This window comes from Tenrec ecaudatus, chromosome 2 (assembly GCF_050624435.1).
Source record: "Tenrec ecaudatus isolate mTenEca1 chromosome 2, mTenEca1.hap1, whole genome shotgun sequence".
NCBI lineage: Eukaryota > Metazoa > Chordata > Mammalia > Afrosoricida > Tenrecidae > Tenrec > Tenrec ecaudatus.
In genome coordinates, this window is record NC_134531.1 from 263,784,437 (window position 1) to 263,805,273 (window position 20,837).

The 20,837-nt window shown below is 35.7% G+C and overlaps 1 protein-coding gene and 1 pseudogene across 2 annotated transcripts in view; both read right to left on the reverse strand.

The window, feature by feature from the left end:
- The window catches only part of CADM2 (cell adhesion molecule 2), a 190,693-nt gene that overhangs the window by 80,422 nt on the left and 89,434 nt on the right, over window positions 1-20,837 (reverse strand). The window contains exon 6 of one of the 2 annotated variants that reach the window (XM_075543444.1): window positions 9,951-10,067. The exons of the other annotated variant lie outside the window; for it this stretch is intronic. Within the exon in view, the coding sequence (XP_075399559.1) occupies window positions 9,951-10,067 (117 nt within the window). The remainder of the gene's footprint in view (window positions 1-9,950; window positions 10,068-20,837) is intronic. 2 annotated transcript variants of the gene reach the window in all.
- Window positions 4,831-4,977, reverse strand: LOC142441766 (U1 spliceosomal RNA; annotated as a pseudogene).

The window sequence follows — 20,837 nt, forward strand, 5'->3', positions numbered from 1 at the left end:
GGAAACTACTGCTTTATTGAAGCAAGAAATGTTTTAAAATATTACAATTATCTGGGCACGTATTGGAATTCTACAAACTCCCCTAAATTAATAGATTATATTAGACTCTTCTCAGAAGTCATGCTTTGTGGCATTTGCTCTTATTTACTGCCCAAGAAGAAAGTTCCAGCTGAAGTCAAGGTCACTTTCTTTCCCAAAGTTGGTATAATTAGTATCAATTCGGTGTTTCACCAAGCTTACACAGAAGGTTATTAACTGTGTTTCAAGTGGAGTGTCAAAGAAGCAAGGCCAGTGCCAGCAATCTTTTCGGCTTCAAAGGCACAGCTCATAAACTTAATTCATTGGTTAGTAAGAAAGATACAACCAGTCTAGTTTATTAATGGATTTTAAAATAATTTTAAGGATTTTATGGAAATCGACTTCCTCATATAAGTAGACCAGCCTTGAAAAATATAAATCAGGCTATCATTTCAATATTAGGAAGCTCACTTGAGCCTGATGTTTTCAAAGCAATGTGCTTTCTGGGATAAAATCATTATAGTTAATTTCCATTTTGAAAATTATATACTTCTGCTTATCACGTAAAACTGAGTTTAATAAAGTAACACATATTCTAATGGGGAAATTTTCACAAACTATCTTTTGTGTATTCTTAAATTTATGGAGATGAAAACCTTGTTAGTAAAACTGTTTACTTGAGGGAAGATAGAAACCTCCAATCTAATGGGAACACTGTTTCTTTTCAGATTGATATAAGCCAAATAAATAAATCAAATAAACAATCTTAAAATTAAACTCTTGAAAATGCTTTATGTTTTTAAATTGGACAAACCATGAAAATGTATTCTGAAAATAAAATAGAGCAGAAAATGTTTTGTGTCCCTTAATAGCTGTCATTGGGAATATATATATACATATATTTATATACATATATGTATATATATATTCACTTCAAGTACTTTCTGAATTCCATAGTAATTTAAAATATTTGTCAGTGGTTAATTCATATTAGTCAAAGATAAGTGTTTCGTTTGGTGTAGAAATGAATATATATATAGATAATGAGGGATTTGTATTCTTCCAAATGAGATCATATAGAATGACAAGAATAATTTCAGAATTCCATGATATTCTTTAATAACTTAAGTAGCTGCAAAAAGGGTCAGTACTCAAGACTTTTTTCCATTTAAAAAAATTTATGGGGGCTAATGCAAATCTTATCACAATCCATTCATCCATCCATTGTGTCAAGCACATTTGTACATCTGTTACCCTCGTCATCCTAAAAACATTTTCTTTCTACTTGATCCCTTGGTATCAGCTCCTCTTTATTTCCCATCCCTACTCCCTCCGTCCTACATGAACCCTTAATAATGTTTAAATAATTGTTTTTTTCATGTCTTACACTTTCCAATATATCTGCTCACCCACTTTTCTGTTGTCTGTCTCCCAGGGGATCATTATGATCGGTTTCCCCTTTCTCCAGCACCTTCCCCTTAGCCCCCTGATATTTCTTCTCTCCTTATTGGTCCTAAGGTGTTTATCTGTCCTGGATTCCCTGTATTTCCAGTTCTGATCGGTACTAGTGTACATTCTCTGGTCTAGCTGGTTTTGTAAGTAGAATTGGGTCATGATAGTGGTGGGGAGGAGGCATTAAAGAACTAGAGGAGAGTTGTATGTTTCATCAGTGCTATACTGCACCCTGACACCCTGACTGGCTCATCTTCTCCATGCAACCCTTCTGTAAAGGGTTGTCCAGTTGCCCAAAGATGGGCTTTGGGTCTCTATTCCACACTCCCACTCATTCACAACGATAGGAGCTTTTTTTCTTTGATCCTAATACCTGACTGATCCTGTCGATACCTCGTGATCACACAGGTCGGTGTACTTCTTCCATGTGGGCTTTGTTGCTTCTCAGCTAGATGGCCACTTGTTTATCTTCAAGCCTTTAAGATCCCAGATGCTATGTCTTTTGATAGCTGCCCAACATCAGCTTTCTTCACCACATTTGCTTATGCACCCATTATGTCTTCAGCGACCATGTTGGGAAGGTAAGCATCATGGGATGCCAGCTTAATAGAAGAAAGCGTTCTTGCACTGAGGGAGTACTTGAGTAGAGGCCCAATGTCCATCTGCTGCTATCTTAATACGAAACCTATACATATATGCACATAGATCTATTTCCCAATCAACATATAAAATATATTTACATATGTACATGCCTATATTTAGACCTGTATAAATGTCCTTTGCCTCCTAGTTCTTTCCTCTATTTCCTTTTACTTTCCTGTCATCCCACTATCATGTTCATCCTTCATTTGGGTTTCAGTGATTTCTCTCGGTTACATCGCCCTTGATCAAGCCCTAGCAGGCCTCCTACAGCCTCCACACCATCAATTTTGGATCACCTATTGTTCCCTTGTCCCTGGAGTTGTTAACACCCACTTCCTTCCCCCCCACCACCTCCACCTCTCCCATGTCCCCCTGGATATCTAGTCCTGTTGTTTTCTCCACCACCTATCTTATCAGATAGACCTACAGAGATAATAATGCACACAAAAAACAGGACCTAGCAAAACAAAGCAACAAAAGAAAACAAAGCAACAAAAGAAAACAAAGCAACAACAACAAAACCAACAACAAAGAGGAAAGCCTGTAAATAGTTCAAGGTCTGTTTGTTGACCTTTAGGAGTGTACCAACACTTTTTTGTGTGCCCACCTGTAGCCACAAATCCCGCTTGAACAACACGGGTGAGATTTAGAAACAAGGTTAAAATGCTTCTGAATATATGGCAAATATATTGCTCTTCCCATGCGATAAGCATATTTTAATATCTTGATTTCATTGTGAGCTGTTTCCTATGTTTAAGTTAAAAAATCCCTACATTTTAAATAAAATATTTTTGAAAACTATTGGTAATTTGGCTATATTATAACCTAAATTTAGAAATCTGTGTTTTGGGAGGTAAGCAGGTTTCTCTGTATGAGCCATCTGGATATGGAATTATTACTTAATTTTTGTCTAGTGAAAAAAACAACATATTGACACTTAATTTTTAAAAGCTTACAACCCTATGAAAATTTTGTTTTATTACCACCAATAAAACCAGAAACATTTTAAATAGCTAAGCACTCATAATACAAGCTCATAAACAACTTCTTGATTTGCACACTTTGGGGTTTAACTGTGTCAAGATGATATATTCTACAATTCCAAATGCTTTGGCTGCGTAACAGTAACTAGCGCACTCCTATAATGATTTTATTCCATTCATTCTATCAGTGCCTTCTGTTTCTTTTATTCTAATAAATGTTTCTTTATCTTTATATATTCTAAAACAGAGAAGAGGGATGGGCACAATAATGAAACTGAGTAAAAAAAATTACTGGAGTTTCTTTTTATATAAAAGAATAGAAACCCCAGCGAGACCACTGTTACTTTTTAACCAGGTTCAAAAAAGTAGATGTCCTCAGTCAGTGACTTGTTTTTATATGTATGCGTTTTATTCTTTTTTGTTTAATCATTTTATTGGGGGATCATACAATTCTTATCACAATCCACACATATATCAATTGTGCAAAGCACATTTGTACGTTCATTAACCTCATCATTCTCAAAACATTTGTTCTCCACATAAGACCCTGGCATCAGCTCCTCATTTTTCCCCTTCCCTTCCTCATGAACCCTTAATAATTTAAAATTTATTATTTGTATTTTATTCTTATCTTACTTTAATTTTTAAGCTAGAGAGATGAACCATACAAATCAACACTATTTCATAAACTAAACTTTAGTTACTTTGGCTTTATAAAAATACCCATCTTATATATGGGTGGAATTTTGCAATCTGTATGTAAAATTTATGCTACTAAGAACATTTTTAAAACCTTAATAGGAAAAGAATCATTCATTAAAATATTTCAGAAATCAATGATTTAGATACATATATTATCAGTCTAATAAATAGCTACAATTTTTGCATTGAAATAATTTCACCTAATATGATTAAAATAATTTTGCAAAACAAATAGCTTATGACTAAATGTCATAAACCTATAACTTATAGATAAGGATTATTTTCATTATGATAGTAAAATTCCTTGTATTCTTTAAAACATTTAATTGTTTACTCTGTGAAACAAAAGCAGTGCAGCATTTTCATAGCAAATTAATGTCCATTTTTAAGTTGTTAGATTTTTCATAATTATTATAATTCTGGCTTGTTTGATTTTTTTTTAAAGAAAGAATCCTTGTTTTTGTCTTTCAATGTCTTTGGGAAATAAAGTTTACTTTAGTCCTTAATATAATTAATAAGTTGTGTAAAATATAAAACTGGTATGTTACTTTTATTAATATAAAACTATTGTTTCACCATAATTCTTCCATTTTGATTAATAATATATTTGTTTTATACATTTTTTCAAAATTCAACTTTTGCCCCAGAAGTGATGGGCTGTTTCTGATATATGGGAAGGAATGTGATCTTTTAACAAATTCTTAGCATTAAGACTGGGAGAATATCCTCTGTTTTGTGTCTTTCCCCATTTCTATAGGATTGCACAAAAAGAGAAAGTTATCAGGAGTTTAATGACTTTTTCAAAGGAATGTTTAATCTTGTCTATGAAAAAGGTATCATAACAAATATAATTTTAAGAATCACAGTCAATAACTTTAGATATTTCACATACATGATGGTAAATAAAATCACATTGCTACAAAATCATAAAAGCATGTATTGAACAACAATATTAAAATGTACTGTTACTGTTTCTTGACATCTCCTCCATCTAGATCTGTAGACTTCTCTCCCCCACCCGTTTGTTTCTTCCACTGTCCCCGACTACCAGAAATTATGCAGTCGAGTTTGCCGCATTTGGGGAAATCGCAGGGGTCAGCACATCCGGAGTGCAATGGAGAAGCCTCGCCCTGGGAAAACCCCCTTCAGGATCATGGCGTCTCCCTTGCCAGGGAAGTATAAGATCTGTAGACTTCTAAAGGTGGTATTTCCATTTTTCTGTCTCCCTTCCCTTCAAATGTTGAGCTCCTCAATTTATACTGTCAAAACAGCACTTTTGACATGCTTGAATTACTCAAATCATGGTGTGTTTTTTTAAATATTACTTGAGTTTGGGGAACAGAAAGAAGGGGAAAAATCAGAGATATAGAGTGGATGGAATTTTCCCAATAAAATCATAGACTAGTCCTGTAGCCCTAGAAGGATAAGCAGGTGTGCTGTGATGAAGGAAAGAAATAGCACAAATTCTCTTGTCTTTTTAAAAATTTATTAATCTGGTTTTCCACTTTTTTCAAACTTTTTTTCCCTAATAAGCTATTGTTGTCTTCTTGAATCCTTCAGGAAAATCTATCAAGATTACCCTTTGAACTCCCAGAAAACATCAGCTGAACTTTCTGAGATACTTCCCTCCTGGGAAGCTATTCTTTAATTGGACTTTCTTTAGGGTGGCCTAATAAGACGAAGACAAGTATATGACTGAGAGAACTTGTCTGCAGCCTTTCACTAATTCCAGACATGTTTGCTCTGCAATGAACTCAGGCATGTATTAATTGGAAATCCTCTCTTATGTCTGCTGAATGTCCAACATCTTAATATTCTCACTATAAAATTAAGGTGCTTATATTTTTAGAACCTAAAATGGTTTTAGGAAATTAAAAAGAATTTCTTTTGAATCAGGCAAGCCATGTCAGAATGATGCTAGTTTTGATACAAGTAATCAGATCATTCCAAACCATTTTATCATGGATCATATTTAATTGTTACTCAATGATTTACAAAAAGAATAATAAAAACATTAAACACGAGTCTTACAGACGCCCTTATGAATCACAGGTTTAATTGGACCAGTATGTAAAACTGGCAATTTCCTAAAGCAAAAGTTAATATTGTTTTGACAATGCGCTTTCATAAAGGAAAAATATTAAGATAGCTATAAATGTGTAAGATTTTAGATACAGAAGACATCATATCATGAATACTATGAGCTTCATGAAGAGTATTTGGCATGTTGTGATATGTCAGGCAATGCTTGCACATGCACATATATATGTAGGCATGAGTGTATGCATTCAGCGAAGATATGTGAATTTTTCTATATGCTCTAGTATCACTTTCATCTAAAATTTTTCCTTTCTCCCATGGTTTCAAACTGCTGACCACACAGTTAGCAGCCAACAAATAACCACTATATCACTGGGGATCCTACAATCCATTGAAGTTTGAAATTAATAAGCAATCAGCCAATAATTTTGTCATTTTATAGCTCTAATTATACAAATTAAAATATGATTAATTTATTGTAAGATAACAGATACAATTTAATTTACCAGAAGTTAAAAGATTCAAACGCATGTTTTACTAACATGAACTGATCAATAATTCTGCCATTCACTGAGTAAAGATTATGTTTTCAAAATTTTTCAATTCTCAAGAGTGAGGATTAAGTGCTTTTATAATTCATCATTTTTTTTCTGATGAATAAAACCAAGGTTCATTTTGGATCATTGGCCGAGATAAAAACTCAATTACTCTTGTAAATAGAGGAGTCACCATTTATAATCAGAGATGTCTCTAGTGCTCACTTATCCTTCATTTTGCCTAAAGCAGCGTTTTAATTTTAACGATGAAAGCTGCAAGCCCTGTAGTCAACTCCTACCTCAAGCAACCCCATGAATGGAATAGAAAGGCTGGTTACCCAGGTTGGAAATCTGAATGCAACCCCATGAATGGAGTAGAAAGACTGGTTTCCCAGGCTGGAAATCGGAATGGTAGCAGAATGCCACACCTTCCTAGGTGGATTCGTTGGTGGATTAAAACACCTCGCCTTGTGTGTAGTTAGCAGCACTTAGACACTGGGTCACTGAGGCTCCTCTTGTAGAAATCAGACTACTGCTTATTGCTTTTTCCCTTCCATACCGTTGACAATCTGCTCTCAGATCCAGGGGTGCATTTCTGAGACAAACGGAAGAGAAGGGCAATTTCTCAAGGTTTTAAGCTACAGATTTACCAGTTTTCTTTCGTTCCATTTTACCTTGATGTACAATACAGACAATACTTGGATTCTTTAAATTTATTTTAAATAGATGTGTATCTTAAATGGCGTAGGAACTTCAGTACTAATGTCACGGGTAAAATTGTGTAAATGAGCATATGAACAGTAATCAATTTGTATTAATTTAGTTGGTAGATGAACATACATGCTACAGATAACATTCAAACACATGTCATTTAAACCTAATAAAACCAAAAACATTTACTTTATGCCAGACAATGCTTGAGGGAGCGAGAAAAAAAAATACCCGCAAAGAAATATTGCTGACTAAAAAGCATCGTCTTCAGCTCTGCTTTCTTAGAAGTATATTCTTAGTACTTTCCCTTTTAAGCAATAATTTTGAAACACCTTTACTAATTATGAATAAATTAATTCTGTTAAAAATCAAATTTTGTCTGCAATTATCTAGTTTATTAGTAAATGCATATTACATAATTTAAAAAGCTTAAGTGTAAATCCTAACAATGTTAGAAACCTAAGTGGATCTCCCCCCCAAATACGGAACACGGCTTTAATGACAGTGAGGGGTTGAGGGCTTTCCCACAGTTGTTTGCTGAAAAGAGGAGTGATATTGCATATCAGGCCAACACTTAATATCTGTCCTGCTTTCTGTACCTTATCAAATAGATGATACGAATTTTCTAACTTAAAGAGTAGTTCATTTCTGAAAAGCCTGGCAGAGTTTTAAAATCCTATCTCAGGTAATAAAGAGGACGCGATGTGCGTGTTTGTGTCTTTGATGTTTATTTGTTTTGAAGGAGATATTTTGAAAACACTTTTCATGCCCATGGTTTAAAATTCACTAACAGATTGGAATGTACAAAATTGATTCTATTTTATCAGGCAGGTTGAAATGTAATAGGACAAATTCCACATGGTCCAAATGAAATAACTAAGAAAATTTTTTAACCGCTTGGAAATGAAACCTTCTTAATGTTAGTAGTTTCTCTTCCTCACTCTCACCCGCCTTACCCCCACTCTGTTTGCTTTTCTCTTTCTCTGAACATGTGTGGCTGTGTGTGCTGTAGGTATTGGTGTAGTTGGATATGGATTGGTATCCAGCTTCAAAAGAGATATGTAAGATATTCAGAAAAGGAACATATACATTAATTAATTAATAAACATTACATAGGTGGTTTGGGGAAACATAGTAATTCATAGAATTATGAGTTGTTTTCAAAAGTAATTGTTTTTGATAGAGTAAGTCAGATTTACATAAGTTAAAAGAGTGGGTTTATGGCAAATGCAGGTCCTTGATAAAAAATATTGTTGAAGACAAAGGAAATATAATCATTAGACTTTTCAATACGCAGGTCATAGTATGTGTTTATTTATGTGCATGTGTGAGGTCAATATATTTCCCTCCATTTTCAGTGAAATACTTTGTTTATACAGTCAGATTTTAATATTACTCTGAAGATTTTTTAGCATGCAATATCTTACCTTATATGAATTCTGTTCCTAAAAATCTTTGGAAATAATAATACATGAAAGCAAAGTACAATTGCATACGTCTTATATTTCATATCATTTTTGCTCATTTTACTTTTTTATTATGCATTTCCTCAAATTTTTACATAACAATATGAGTAAGATATTTGAAGAGTTAACTCAAATAAAGCTTGTTTAGCCATTACATTGTAAATCTAATTATTTTTTGTGAAATTCTTATTGTTAACATCTAAAAATGTATTTAGTTACCAATTTTGTGCATTGTACAATATATGTCATTGATTTAATTTTTTTTAATTAATGACTATGGAAAAACAGAATCATTTTCTTCAAACTCCTGAGAAAGACAGACTATAAAGACAGTAAAATCATTTATGAATTTACATATCAGTTTAATGTCTGGAATAATAGAATTCTCAAATTAAAAAAATAAGGTATATTTATAAGCAAAATAAATAATGGTAAACATGACTTTGCTAGAAATTAATAATGCATTTGGAGTAAATTTCCATGATTTTTCAAGGTTAATTGTTAGTTTGACACATATTAGTATAACAAAAGTGACATAAGGACAGATAAAAAGGAAAAGACAGATTAAAATGTGACAAATATGCTGGGAACATTACTTATGCTAAAATTAAGTTTAGGGCAAGTTTTTTTATAATGCTTTAAGCAACTCTTTCTACTACTTCAAATTCTACTAAAACCTTAATAATTATTTAGGATATTTTAATATATCTCAACCACAATGTAATTATCTATATTGTCCTTTAGGATAACTTTAATTAATTCAAAACTGCTCTCCTTAAAGTAAAAATGCAAATTTCTGAATTAACAGTCATCCCTATCCTGGTCAATCCCAGATTGTTCTTTTTTATAACACTCTGTTTTAGAATAAGTGGATTTACTCAATGGATCACTTTAGAATCATAAAATTTACATATACCTGAAATTTGTACATGACTAATAATTTATAATGACCCAAGGGTTCAGTAAATTATGAAACAAATTCAGCACCATAGGAATTTTAATCTGGTTGAAAAAGAATAACAACTCATGAACATTAAATTAGCTCTTACAAAACTAAAAGTGGCCTCTCCCTCCTACAACTTGGTATTCTTTCCATTTCGTCAAATTTTCTTGACAAGAGCTGTTCCATGTTTATATTCAGAATTTGCTCAAACTTGTACAGCCCCATCTATTTTCCCTATACACTGGACTTGTTTTTTATCATAATACTAGGGGACAAAAATAAAATGTGCATATCTTCTCAGATTCTAGTCCCATAACTCTAAATTGATAATAATGTAGGCGACATAATTGTGTCTTGTACTTAAATAATTGGATTTCCAGCTTTCTTCCTTTTCTAAAAGTCCCCACAGAGCTTCAGATAATGTGTTTTTAGGCCATAACAAAGGAGCATACTGTACCTCTTATGCTGCTGGATGCTGCAGAGGTGGTGGGGCTGGTTATGGCTACAGAGGTGGTGGCTGTTGCAGTGGTAAGGGAGGGGATGAGAGTGGTGGAAAGCAAAGTGTTGGGAACATCTGGCGAGTGGAAAAAAACAAAATATAAAACAAAATCATATCATGCAAAGAAAAGAAAAACACAAATGATTCAAATTATAAAGCCACGTAATTTGTTTAGATTTCATCTTTAAACACCTTAAGGGATTAACAGGTACAACATTGAGCCACCATTTCCTGTCATTTTATTTCACTTCCTTTTTATGCTCCCACACAAAGAATAAGGAGCAATACTTGCAAGTAAGCAGACTGCAATACTTCAGAGTGAAATTTAAAATGACAAGAATCCATTTATTCACTGAGCCTTTTAAGAGAGTTCACATGCAGTAGCAAAACACAAAAAGGTAGCAGCAATAACAGAAAAAAGCATGCTTTGTCAGAGAAGTGAACCAAGAAACACATACAGAAATAAGCACGAATCACACCACTAGACAGGGATGTTAACAATGAGTGAGCATATGAATGTTAAATGCCTTTCTTTTTATTTTAGAAAAACTTAACGATAGGAAACAGAATGAAAGCAATTTTTAGAAACAAAAAAGAAGCCCATGATTATCACAATTACTATTATTAGCTTCTCCATTTCTCACAAATGATGTTAATGCACAAATTTAGAGTCTTGTAATTCTTACCCTTATTAGCTGGGCACGCCTTCTAATAACTTTGCAGTACCTAGGAACCTTTAACAAGTATTGAGTCAACTAGCACCACACCCAATATGCGGAAAGGTTACAATTTATTTTAAAATGGCAGAACTGGGAAAGGTTACTGAACATAGGCTTGAAACATAACATTCAACTTCTAATCCACGATTAGTCAAAGTGGCAGAAAGTTAACAGCAGAGAGAGATACAGAGAATATAATAAGCGAAAGAATAACTGAGCATTTCATGCCAAAACTTTCCTTTCACTCAGAACCAGCTGAGAATCCGAAGAGCGGCACAGAGAACAAGGGAACAATAGAGCCCGTGTCAAGCTTCCAGAACCTCCGCCAGCTTCTCAAAGAGTCAAATCTTGTCTCAAGTAGGTAGGCATGTAATTTACACAGCGAGGAAATTGGAAACAGTTCACAAATTACCTATAATTACTGCGCTGGGGTTTGATTCCACATATTTGCTACACAGGCCCTGCATATTCACAGTGTTTGGCAGATGATTTTGCCGTTCAAAGGTTTCCTGTCACTCGCTCAGTGAAAACCTTTGGGTTACACCGACAAGCTTCCAGTTCTTTCCTTCGGATACGGAGCCTCCCTCAATCTGCAGGCTTTGCCCGCTGAATTCGCTACACTGGAGGCATCGGCAGACAGCACGGAACCACGCTGTCTTATCTGGAGAACTGATGTTTACACCTGTTTTTCAACATGGAAAATGATTCCTGGCCAGTCAAATTACGAAAACAACCTTCTGAAAATTCACTGGTGCTGCATTAATCACCAGGGAAACCGGATATTACCAAGATCATACAGTAGACCTGACTTTAGTAACGTTGTAAAGTGAATAAATCGTATTTACATGCCTACAAAGACTTTTTGTTTTCTCGTGGGTATATGTATGTATTACTTTCTTGTTTGTTATATAAGGAAAAAATAGCAATGGCACTGAGTTGATTTTCAATTCACAGTGACCCTACCGGATTTACAAGTCTATAAACCTTCACTGGGGCAGAGAGTCTCGTCTTACTAATCACGAAGTTTCAGCAACCTACTGCTTACTCAGCAGCAATACCTGGGCTCTTATTACATGACACACTTTCCAAAATCATTTGTGGAACTTATCAGACTAGTGGTATATGTTTTAGTTTATATTTTAATTCAAAAGCATGTGAGCTTTATACCTCTCATGCTTCTAAAAACCAGAAAAGTAATGACTTTCAGGCATCAACCAAATGATTTTATTTCATTAGAATTCTAACATATATACATCTCATATACATCATATATTTTGGAGCTATAATATAAAAAATAGCAAGTATGCTTACTGTTTTAAAACTTCACGTAAAGAATTAAATATTAAGTGATGTGTTATCCAACAATACATTAGAATAAAATTCCGCTGAATCAGAAATGCAGACTTTAAAATCAATGGTCATTTGATTCTTCATAGCAGGAAGATAGCAAACTATTTTTTTTTAGTTTAACCCAAATGAAACATTATTTGAATTTTTAAAAATAATTATTCCTTATCAGCAATGATGGGGACTTATACATCCTGAATTATTTCACAGAGAGTCTATGAAGGTGAAGGTACAATGAGCAATCTTGTAGAAAGCTAGCGATATGTTTATAACGTGTAAGCCATTAAATATTTTTTTTCTTAGACTGCCATGCAAAGAACAACAGCAAGAACCGCAGCGAAAAGCAGTGATATTCAGCAGTTGTGGTCATTGATAATCCACTCTAAGAGAACTGTCTAGGGTCCTTTCACATGTCCAGATGGATGAGATAGCACTGCAAACCACTATTGATTCATAGTCTGACTTCTGCTTATCTCCTCAGCATCCTCTCTTATTCTAACCTTTTGTCCCTATAGAGATAAAAGTAAATTGTCTGAAAGCAATTGTTGGAAAGTTCTTTGGCCTATACTACAATTGGGTCCAAAAAAATTACCTGCCAAATAAGAATCCCCTTTTTTATCACTATTACATAGTTTCAACTCCTATTAGCTTTATTTAAGCCTTTTGTATTTTGAAACACTTTAACCATTTTCATTTTGTTCAGAATTGTGGGGGGCCTCATTCTGTACAGTCTTCTAACTTTATATTATTCATTTTTATCCAATTACATTGTATGTTCTGAAATTAGTCAAAAACGTATTGTCAGTTAGTTGATTCCAACTCTTTTAGTGACCATATGTTTAGTTTCGAACCAACATCTTCAAGGGAGTAGGCAGCCTCATCTTTCTCATGAGAAATGACTCGTGGGTTTGAACTGTTAACCTTACAGTTCTCAGTCCAGTTAGTGCCCATAGTGTCGCTAGGGCTCCTTATGCTGGAATAATAAAATTCAAAGCAATAAGGCTAGCACCTAAAATCTAACACCAGAAAATTCACTTAAAATAACTAAAATCCAACCACATAAGTTTAGTTGAATGGTTTTAGAGGAAACAAGAAAATTGCATATGATGTATACATTGTTTTCTCGCTACCATTTCTATATTCTCAAACTTTATTTGTGCTGTTTTCCAAATTTAGATAATTAGTTCTTGAAGGGAAAAATGCTGTCTAATATATTGATGAACTATTAACACAACGTAAAATGTATTAAGTGTTTACTGAATGAGTTTGGGCTTATAATTATAAATCTAGGACCTATTTGAGGGATAAGGAAAGGTCTTCTTTCTTTCCTTTTTTTGACAGTGTCAACTAATTAAACTCTTCTCAGGTGTGAAAATCTATTATATGGGTACATGTATGGAACTAAAGGATTCCATTACTTCTGCTGAAAATAACAAGAAAAATACAAAACAAAATAGATATAGATTCCATGCCATCAAGTTGATTCTAACTTGAGGTGACTTTGTAGGGCAGAGTAAGATTGCGCTATTAGTTTCGAAGGCTGTAAGTCCTGGTGAACGCAGGCAGCTACATCTCTCTCCTACATAGCGGTCAGTGGGTTCAAGACAATAGCCTTTCGGTTAGCAACTCAACCACTGTGTCCTCAGGACTCCTCACGTTTGTTGTTGTTGTGAGGTACCATCGAGTCAGTTCCGATGAATACACAACAGAACAAAACACTGCCCAGTCCTGTGCCATCCTCACCATGGCTCTCATGCCTGAGCTCACTGTTGCAACCTCCGTGTCAATCCATCTTGCCTTCCTCTTTTTCGCAGCCCCTCTGTGTTACCAAGCATGATGTCCGTGTGCAGGGACTGGTCTCTCCTGACTGAATGTGCAACATTTGTAAGATGAAGTCTTGTCAGTATTTGCGGAAGGATACAATTTTAAGAACAGCAACCTAAAGTCTGCTTCTACAATAAATTGTCTAGGTAATAAAATTAACCCGTGTCCACATTTGACTCTGTGGTAAATTGACTTGAGAATCATGTCTTCCAAAACTCTTTAGGAACACTCTCCATTTTCACACAGCCTGAGAGTTTCAGAAAAGGAGCCAGAAGCCACTCAGTGACTCTTAGTCTTAATGAATGCACCCAAAATGTGCCCACTGCTCTCTAGTCTTCTGCAACATCTACGAACCAACGCAGGGGTTCTGAGGCTGACAACAGAAAGCCTCATCTTTCTCCCTAGAGACACTTGCGGATTGGAAACATTATCCTGGAGGTTAATAGTCAAATGCCTTCTGATCAGCACAAGAACTTTTTGTCCCAGTGAACAAACCTATAAAATTAAGGACTTGGGGCATGGTAAATGATCACAAAAACTGTTGAGTTAACTGTTGTCCCACTTAATATTTGAAAAAGACTAGTGGAAGTTCTGAAGCCCTGGTGGCGTAGTACTTATGACTTGGGCTGCAATCCCCAGACAGCAGTTCAAAACCACCAGCCACTCCTGGGGATAAAGAGCTATTGGGGCTTTCTACTTCTGGTAGCAGGAAGAGTTTCAGAGACTTCTCCGGACAGTTCCATCCTGCCCTGTGGGGTTGCTAGGCATCCACATCAACGCCATGGCGATAAAGCAGACGTTCTTCCCTGCACACATGCACACGCACACACACACACACTATCATTACAGGGAAAATGTTTTATTAAATATAACTTCCATCTCATGATCTGTTAGTTCTTGCTGCCGGATCATCAGCATTGAAAACACAGAAATTAGCAGAAGACTGTGAGCTGTCTCTTTAACTCTAAAGATTCAAGTGAGTGAAAACATTTTGCATCTTTTTAAAATTGCTTTAATGTTCTGTTTTTAGGTCATTGATTTGGAAATTAATTGTGAAAGTGGTGCTCGTGGAATATGAACAATTTTTGCTTAATTTTTGAGCTATCCTGAAACTTGCTCCTCTTCATAAGCACTGTACTATTGAGGCAAGGATGCCGGTAACAGGATCAAGTACAGTACAGTATAGGAAATGCAGTCCAGACACCTGCCACGGGAAGTTGCTTTTCAACTTTTCTCAAACATGAAAATTACTACGACGTATACATAAACATACAAATTCATGGACTAAATACTTAAAATACCAAACCTGATTCAATTTCAATTTATTGCACCTCTCCGTGAAACAAGATAATTGGCAATCAAGTTACTATTATAAGAAATTAATTATGACCTGTCAATTTTAGATGATATTAATATATATCTGATCAAAAGATGTTTGAACTTGGAGACGGAGATAACTGGAAGCAAGGAAACTTGTGAAGTTTTTTTATATGAAATATAATTTATGATTTGAGTGTTAAAATTTAGAAAATATTTAATATGAAGTCCACTCAATTCACCACACGATATTTTCATTGCCAATTTCTGTATTGCAGGAGGGGCTCAATATTTTTACTATTACTTTTTCTATAGAGCATTCTTTCAATCAACTATTATGGGACTGACCTGATTAAAAATGGCTATGAATAATAAATTGTTGAACATTTAGACCTTCATGTATGTTTTATATTTATTTTAATAATTATATATTAAGTCTGATTCCATGTATTTTAATATCATACATGTATTTTAATATCCATGTATTTTAATATCATAAATGGTAAAGAATAAGAAACTATGAATTCATAACTAATGAAATAGGTTCTGGATATTTTGGAAATGAACTATGCCATTAAAATTTTTTAACTGACCTAGAGCTGATCACACAAATGAATAAATATGCATAAACTATATGAATAAACTACTAAAATAGAATTTACATCCAAATGAATAAATTTCAATAAAATCCATCAAAATTAGAAATTAAAGCATATTGCAATTAATGAGAAATGCTTGATGAGATGATTGTTGATAAGTGATTCATATATTAGATTATAGTACACAGAAAGGTATAACACCCATTTCTCTGAAAGTGTCATAATGCCTTTGAAATGCCTTTTACTAACAGACTCAACCCTATTAGAGTCTTTCTTCTTTTTACTATCTACTAAAATGGTTAAAATAACTTGATAGCAAAAAATTATAACGTGATAACTTAACCTTAAACGAACTATAAATAACAAAATGACAAATAGTAACAGTAAGTAGTAGCCTACAAGTCTTTCCAGAATTGGAAAGCCTCATCTTTCTCCCATGGAGAGCCTGGTGTGTTTGAACTGATGACCTTGCAGTTAATGGTGTGATGCTTAGCATACTGTGTCACCAGGTCTCCTCACACTCCCTAGCTATTGCTTGTTATAATAATGTTTGTTCGCACTATTATGTGCAAATGTCCATCTCTCTCAATGAACTCCAGATCTTGCCATCTAACTCCTTATGTCTTTGTCTTTTTGAATACCACTTGACCTTGGAGCAAGGTTAACCTTACCCAGATTCCTACTATCTTTTTATTGTAGAATATCCACCTTTGCTTTCTTTACTTAATGTAATGGCACCCTCCATGTCAACCTGATTCTCATGTCCTCTGTGAAAATGTCCTTTAACAAGTTAATTTTTATCTGTTTTCCTTCTGAAAACCCACCATATCTATTGCATTTATCTCTCGCTTCTCTAACTTTATTTATCTAATATCCACAGAACAATTGATCCATTCATTCCTGACACACTATCATGGTAGACCCAGAGTTACGTACATTTTACTGACTCTGTACCATTCTCTTTCACTCAATGTAGAATACATCTCAAAATACATGTAGGATCACAGACCAGCGAATTACTTAGCATGCCTCTCTCTCTATCTATCTATATAGTCTTTCTACCTCCCACCACTTGCTGATGCAGCTAAGTGAGTGTAGAGGAAGATGCTGGTGGGATCCAGTTATGAGAGATGGTTAACAGGGTCACTTGTTATTGTAAATGTTGGGACTCTTAAGATGGGTGTTGGTCAATTTTGCCATCCTACTGTGTATGAAAGAAGCCATTTGGAAGCAGAATATAGGAGTTTAGTGCTACCGAGAAAGAAGAGCTTGGAATGGAGTATATCATTTGCACCTGAGATTCCTGCACATTGTACTTCCTTGATCCGGAGACCCAGGGCTGCATCACTAAAGGGATGTCAGAGAATCTGCAGTAGTGGAACCATGAGACAGAGCTGAAGGAGAGCAATGGGCTTCCCAGCCTATGGGGTGAGTAAAGCTGGGTGCCCTCAGGCAGAGTTGAGTGTCTCTAGGCACTGAACCGCAGGAGCTAGGTTTGCTAATTCTCTGGGCTAGAACCAGGCATCTTCATGGTGAGGCATCTGGTGGAGTGCCTTCAGTCTTTGGCCCCAGTGCAAGAAGAGCTTTGGAACAGTCCCTGAGCAGGGCAAAGAAGCACTAGCCCAGAGAGAGACAGACTTTGGGGATGCCTGTCCTAACCAAATACATGTAGCCTGAACATTCTCGATACCCTACTTAATCCTCCGAATCCTGAGTAGGAGAGAGGATGGTCTGAGTTCTGTGTGGCAATTGCAATGAATTATGGAACACAGCTCTGAACGAGAGTGTTGTGGGGCAGATGGTTGGTGTCAGAAATGCCAATGAGGGAAGAGAGGGGAGGCATGTCTGACCCTTCCCTCGTAAGAATAGACTTTGGGTTGATTTTGCGCTTGCTTCTCCCTCCCCATTGTGAAATCCGAGGAGAGCAGATGTACCCCCATGCTATACTGTTCGCTCTAATGTTATGACATTTCTTTTAATTTAAACAAAAGAAGAAACATTTGTCTACAAGGTGCTTCGAATCATGTTAAGTCCAAGTATGTCACAGTCAAACTATGTCCTGTGAGTTTTCGAACACTAATTTTATCAAAAATAGTTCATTAGAATTTTCTTCTACCTTTGGGTAGAATTGAACTTCTAACCTTCAGTTAGGAGTTGATCCATTACCTGCTGACATTATCAAGAAGTGAGCAACCCACATAAAGTCTGCTCTCTTTCCTCTTCTTGCTAATAAAAGACTCCATTCTTTGAATATACGTCAGAGCTCTTCTTGAAATCAATGGTTGACATTGGGAGGCTCTAAAATGCCCTTAATGCTCAGCATAAAATGTTTGCTTTTTTTCTTCTTCTTCGTGGACTGACTAGATCTATGCTTTGGATCTGACCGTTGCTTTAGATATGAGGAGCCCTTGTGGGACAGTGGTGGCTGCTAACCAAAAGGTCAGTGGTTTGAACCATCCTCCACTGGAATGAAGTGTGGCAGTCTGCTTCCATACGAATTGCCGACTTGGAAACACAAAGGCAGTTCTCTCCTGTGTCATCGGGGCCCTATGAATCTAAAGAATGTCTCCCACAGGGTTTTGGTTTCAGTTTTCAAAATAATGCCCGCAGATAGAGAATGATATAGTTTCTCATAACACAAATCAGTGGCGGAATCTTCTACTCAGATCAAAACCGCCCCTGCCCTTTTCTGCTCACGTCTGAGGGGAGTTTGAGGAAACCTGCTAATCGTCTTCCCGACTAAGTGATTATTAAATTATTACAAGCCGGCATCTTGGAAAGTCAAATCTTGAGTGCATATTTTCAATATTTCAGAAACGTATTATAGTGTAAACTGTATCATCCAAATCAAAATAATAGAAGTGTCCTTTTCATGTTGTAATGAAGGAATTTTTGAGAAAATAACAACCACATTTTGTCACTGGAGCTTATTAGAGCACAGCAGATCCTGTATAACCTTGTCAAAATGAAATCAGTTACAACAAGCAGTGGATACAATAAAGCGGAGAGTAGTGCAGCACCTTTTCCGCAGTAACGAGCATTTCAGGTTAAAGGTATGTTCTGTTCTCTACAAATGCACTGTACAGTAATTTCTAACTTGTCAACCTGTTTTGTTTTGTGGCTGTTTCTCTTCTCAAAAATGGCATTGCGGCCAATTCAGAATGGATTTTCGAAACAAAATTAAGTCTAAAGAGTCCCAGAAGCCCAGCCTGCTTGTTTCTCTCCAAGGATTTGTGCTCAATAGGGAGAAAAACTGCGACCATTTAGTCTGAAATCCATATGTCTACTTCCTTTCTCCTTTATATCACTAAACCTCCAGGGTGGTCCCTGGGTAATCAAGAGACCTTAGTGAAGAGACAGAAAAGCTGAACTTGAAAAACATTAGACGTGTTCAGAAAAAAAGCATCTTTTTGATCAACTAGTCCCACATCTTTATTCAAAATCCTTCTGGCATCCTTAACTTCCCTCCCGCTCCTTGCATGGCCTTGGGAAGCATGGGGACAGGAAGAGGTTCCTGGGGCTGCAATGGTCTCTGCAGAGAGGAAGGGGGTTTCTCTGCACGCATTGCGTCCCGCTCTCTGCAGCAGCTGACTTAAAGCACAGCAAGGAATGGATTACTGTACCCACATCGGCTGTCTTTCTTGAATGGCAACCATCCTGGTGATAAGGCCTCAACTCTCCAGTGCTTGTCTCCTCCTCCAGGGTCATCGAGCACCCTCATCTGCTTCTTAAAAAGAAACCCTCTAAAAAAATGACAATTGAATGAATTCCCTCTCATCCTTCTGATAACTTCCACAGGCTTCCTGTCCTAAATGGAATCCTTACAAAATAATAAATAATATTTTTAAAATCTATTCTTGAGAAATGAAAAGCATGGCAATTTTAAACTGTAGGCGGTAACCGACAGGCCTAGGCAATTACAAGAAAAGTTTATGAATAAAATCAGCCTGTTATTCTTTTTTAAAGGTAGGCATTTTGTTTCTTTAAAGATCCTTTTTCATGTTCAAAACTGACAAAACTAATGTGGAATTTAAAGTAGGGGAAAAATGCCTTTGAAGTGGATGATCCTATAGCTAAGGCTTCGCTCCACCCACTGCAAAACGCTCAGGGAGTCCATTTCTCTTAAATGGGAATTAGATGATTTGGTCCAAATACTTGAAGTTCTGGGAGCATATACATTTCCTCTAGTAGAACATTTTTGTCACTCATTCAAGCAACAAAAACAAAAAAAATTAACTAAAGGTATATACACAAAAGAATGTGTATTATACGGTAACACTAATGAGAAATCTGGATATCTGTAGGTGTTTTTTTTTTGGAATTACCTAAGAAACACTGTGCACATAATTAAATATCTATATATCTATGCTCTCTCATCAAAATAACAAAGACTCTCACTCAGAACTAACTGTCCTGGAGTCGATTCCAACTCATAGCTATCCCGTGAGACAAAATAGAATGTTACCCATAGTGGTTTTAGGGAAATTATTATGGGAATAGAAAGCCTCGTGTTTTTCATGTGGAATGGATGATGATTTTGAACTTCTGACCTTGTGGTTTGAAACCCAATATGTAACTCACTACACCCTTAGGACTGAAAAGGACTTCTTGTCATTAGTGCCATTGACTAGGTTCCAGCTAATAGCAATACTTTGTAGGACAGAACGAAACCCTGTCCAGTCCTGCAGTTTCCTCATGATGGCACTCATGTTTCTGGTCATTGCTGCAGCCACTGCATCAATCTATCCCATCAACCTTCTTCTGATGCATTTTGTCACTGGAGGTAGACTTCTTGATTTTTTTTTAAATCACTATATTGTGGGCTCGTACAATTCTTATCACAATCTATACATTCATCCACTGTGTCAAGCACATTTTTACATTTCTTGCCATCATCCTTCTCAAAACATTTACTCTTGAGCCCTTAATATCAGCTCCTCATTTCCCCCCTCTTGATTTTTATGCTGTGTTTTTCAGTATGTGAAACCCAGGACTGATGAATCTTCAGAGACAACTAGAGGACTGGTTCTTCGGGGATC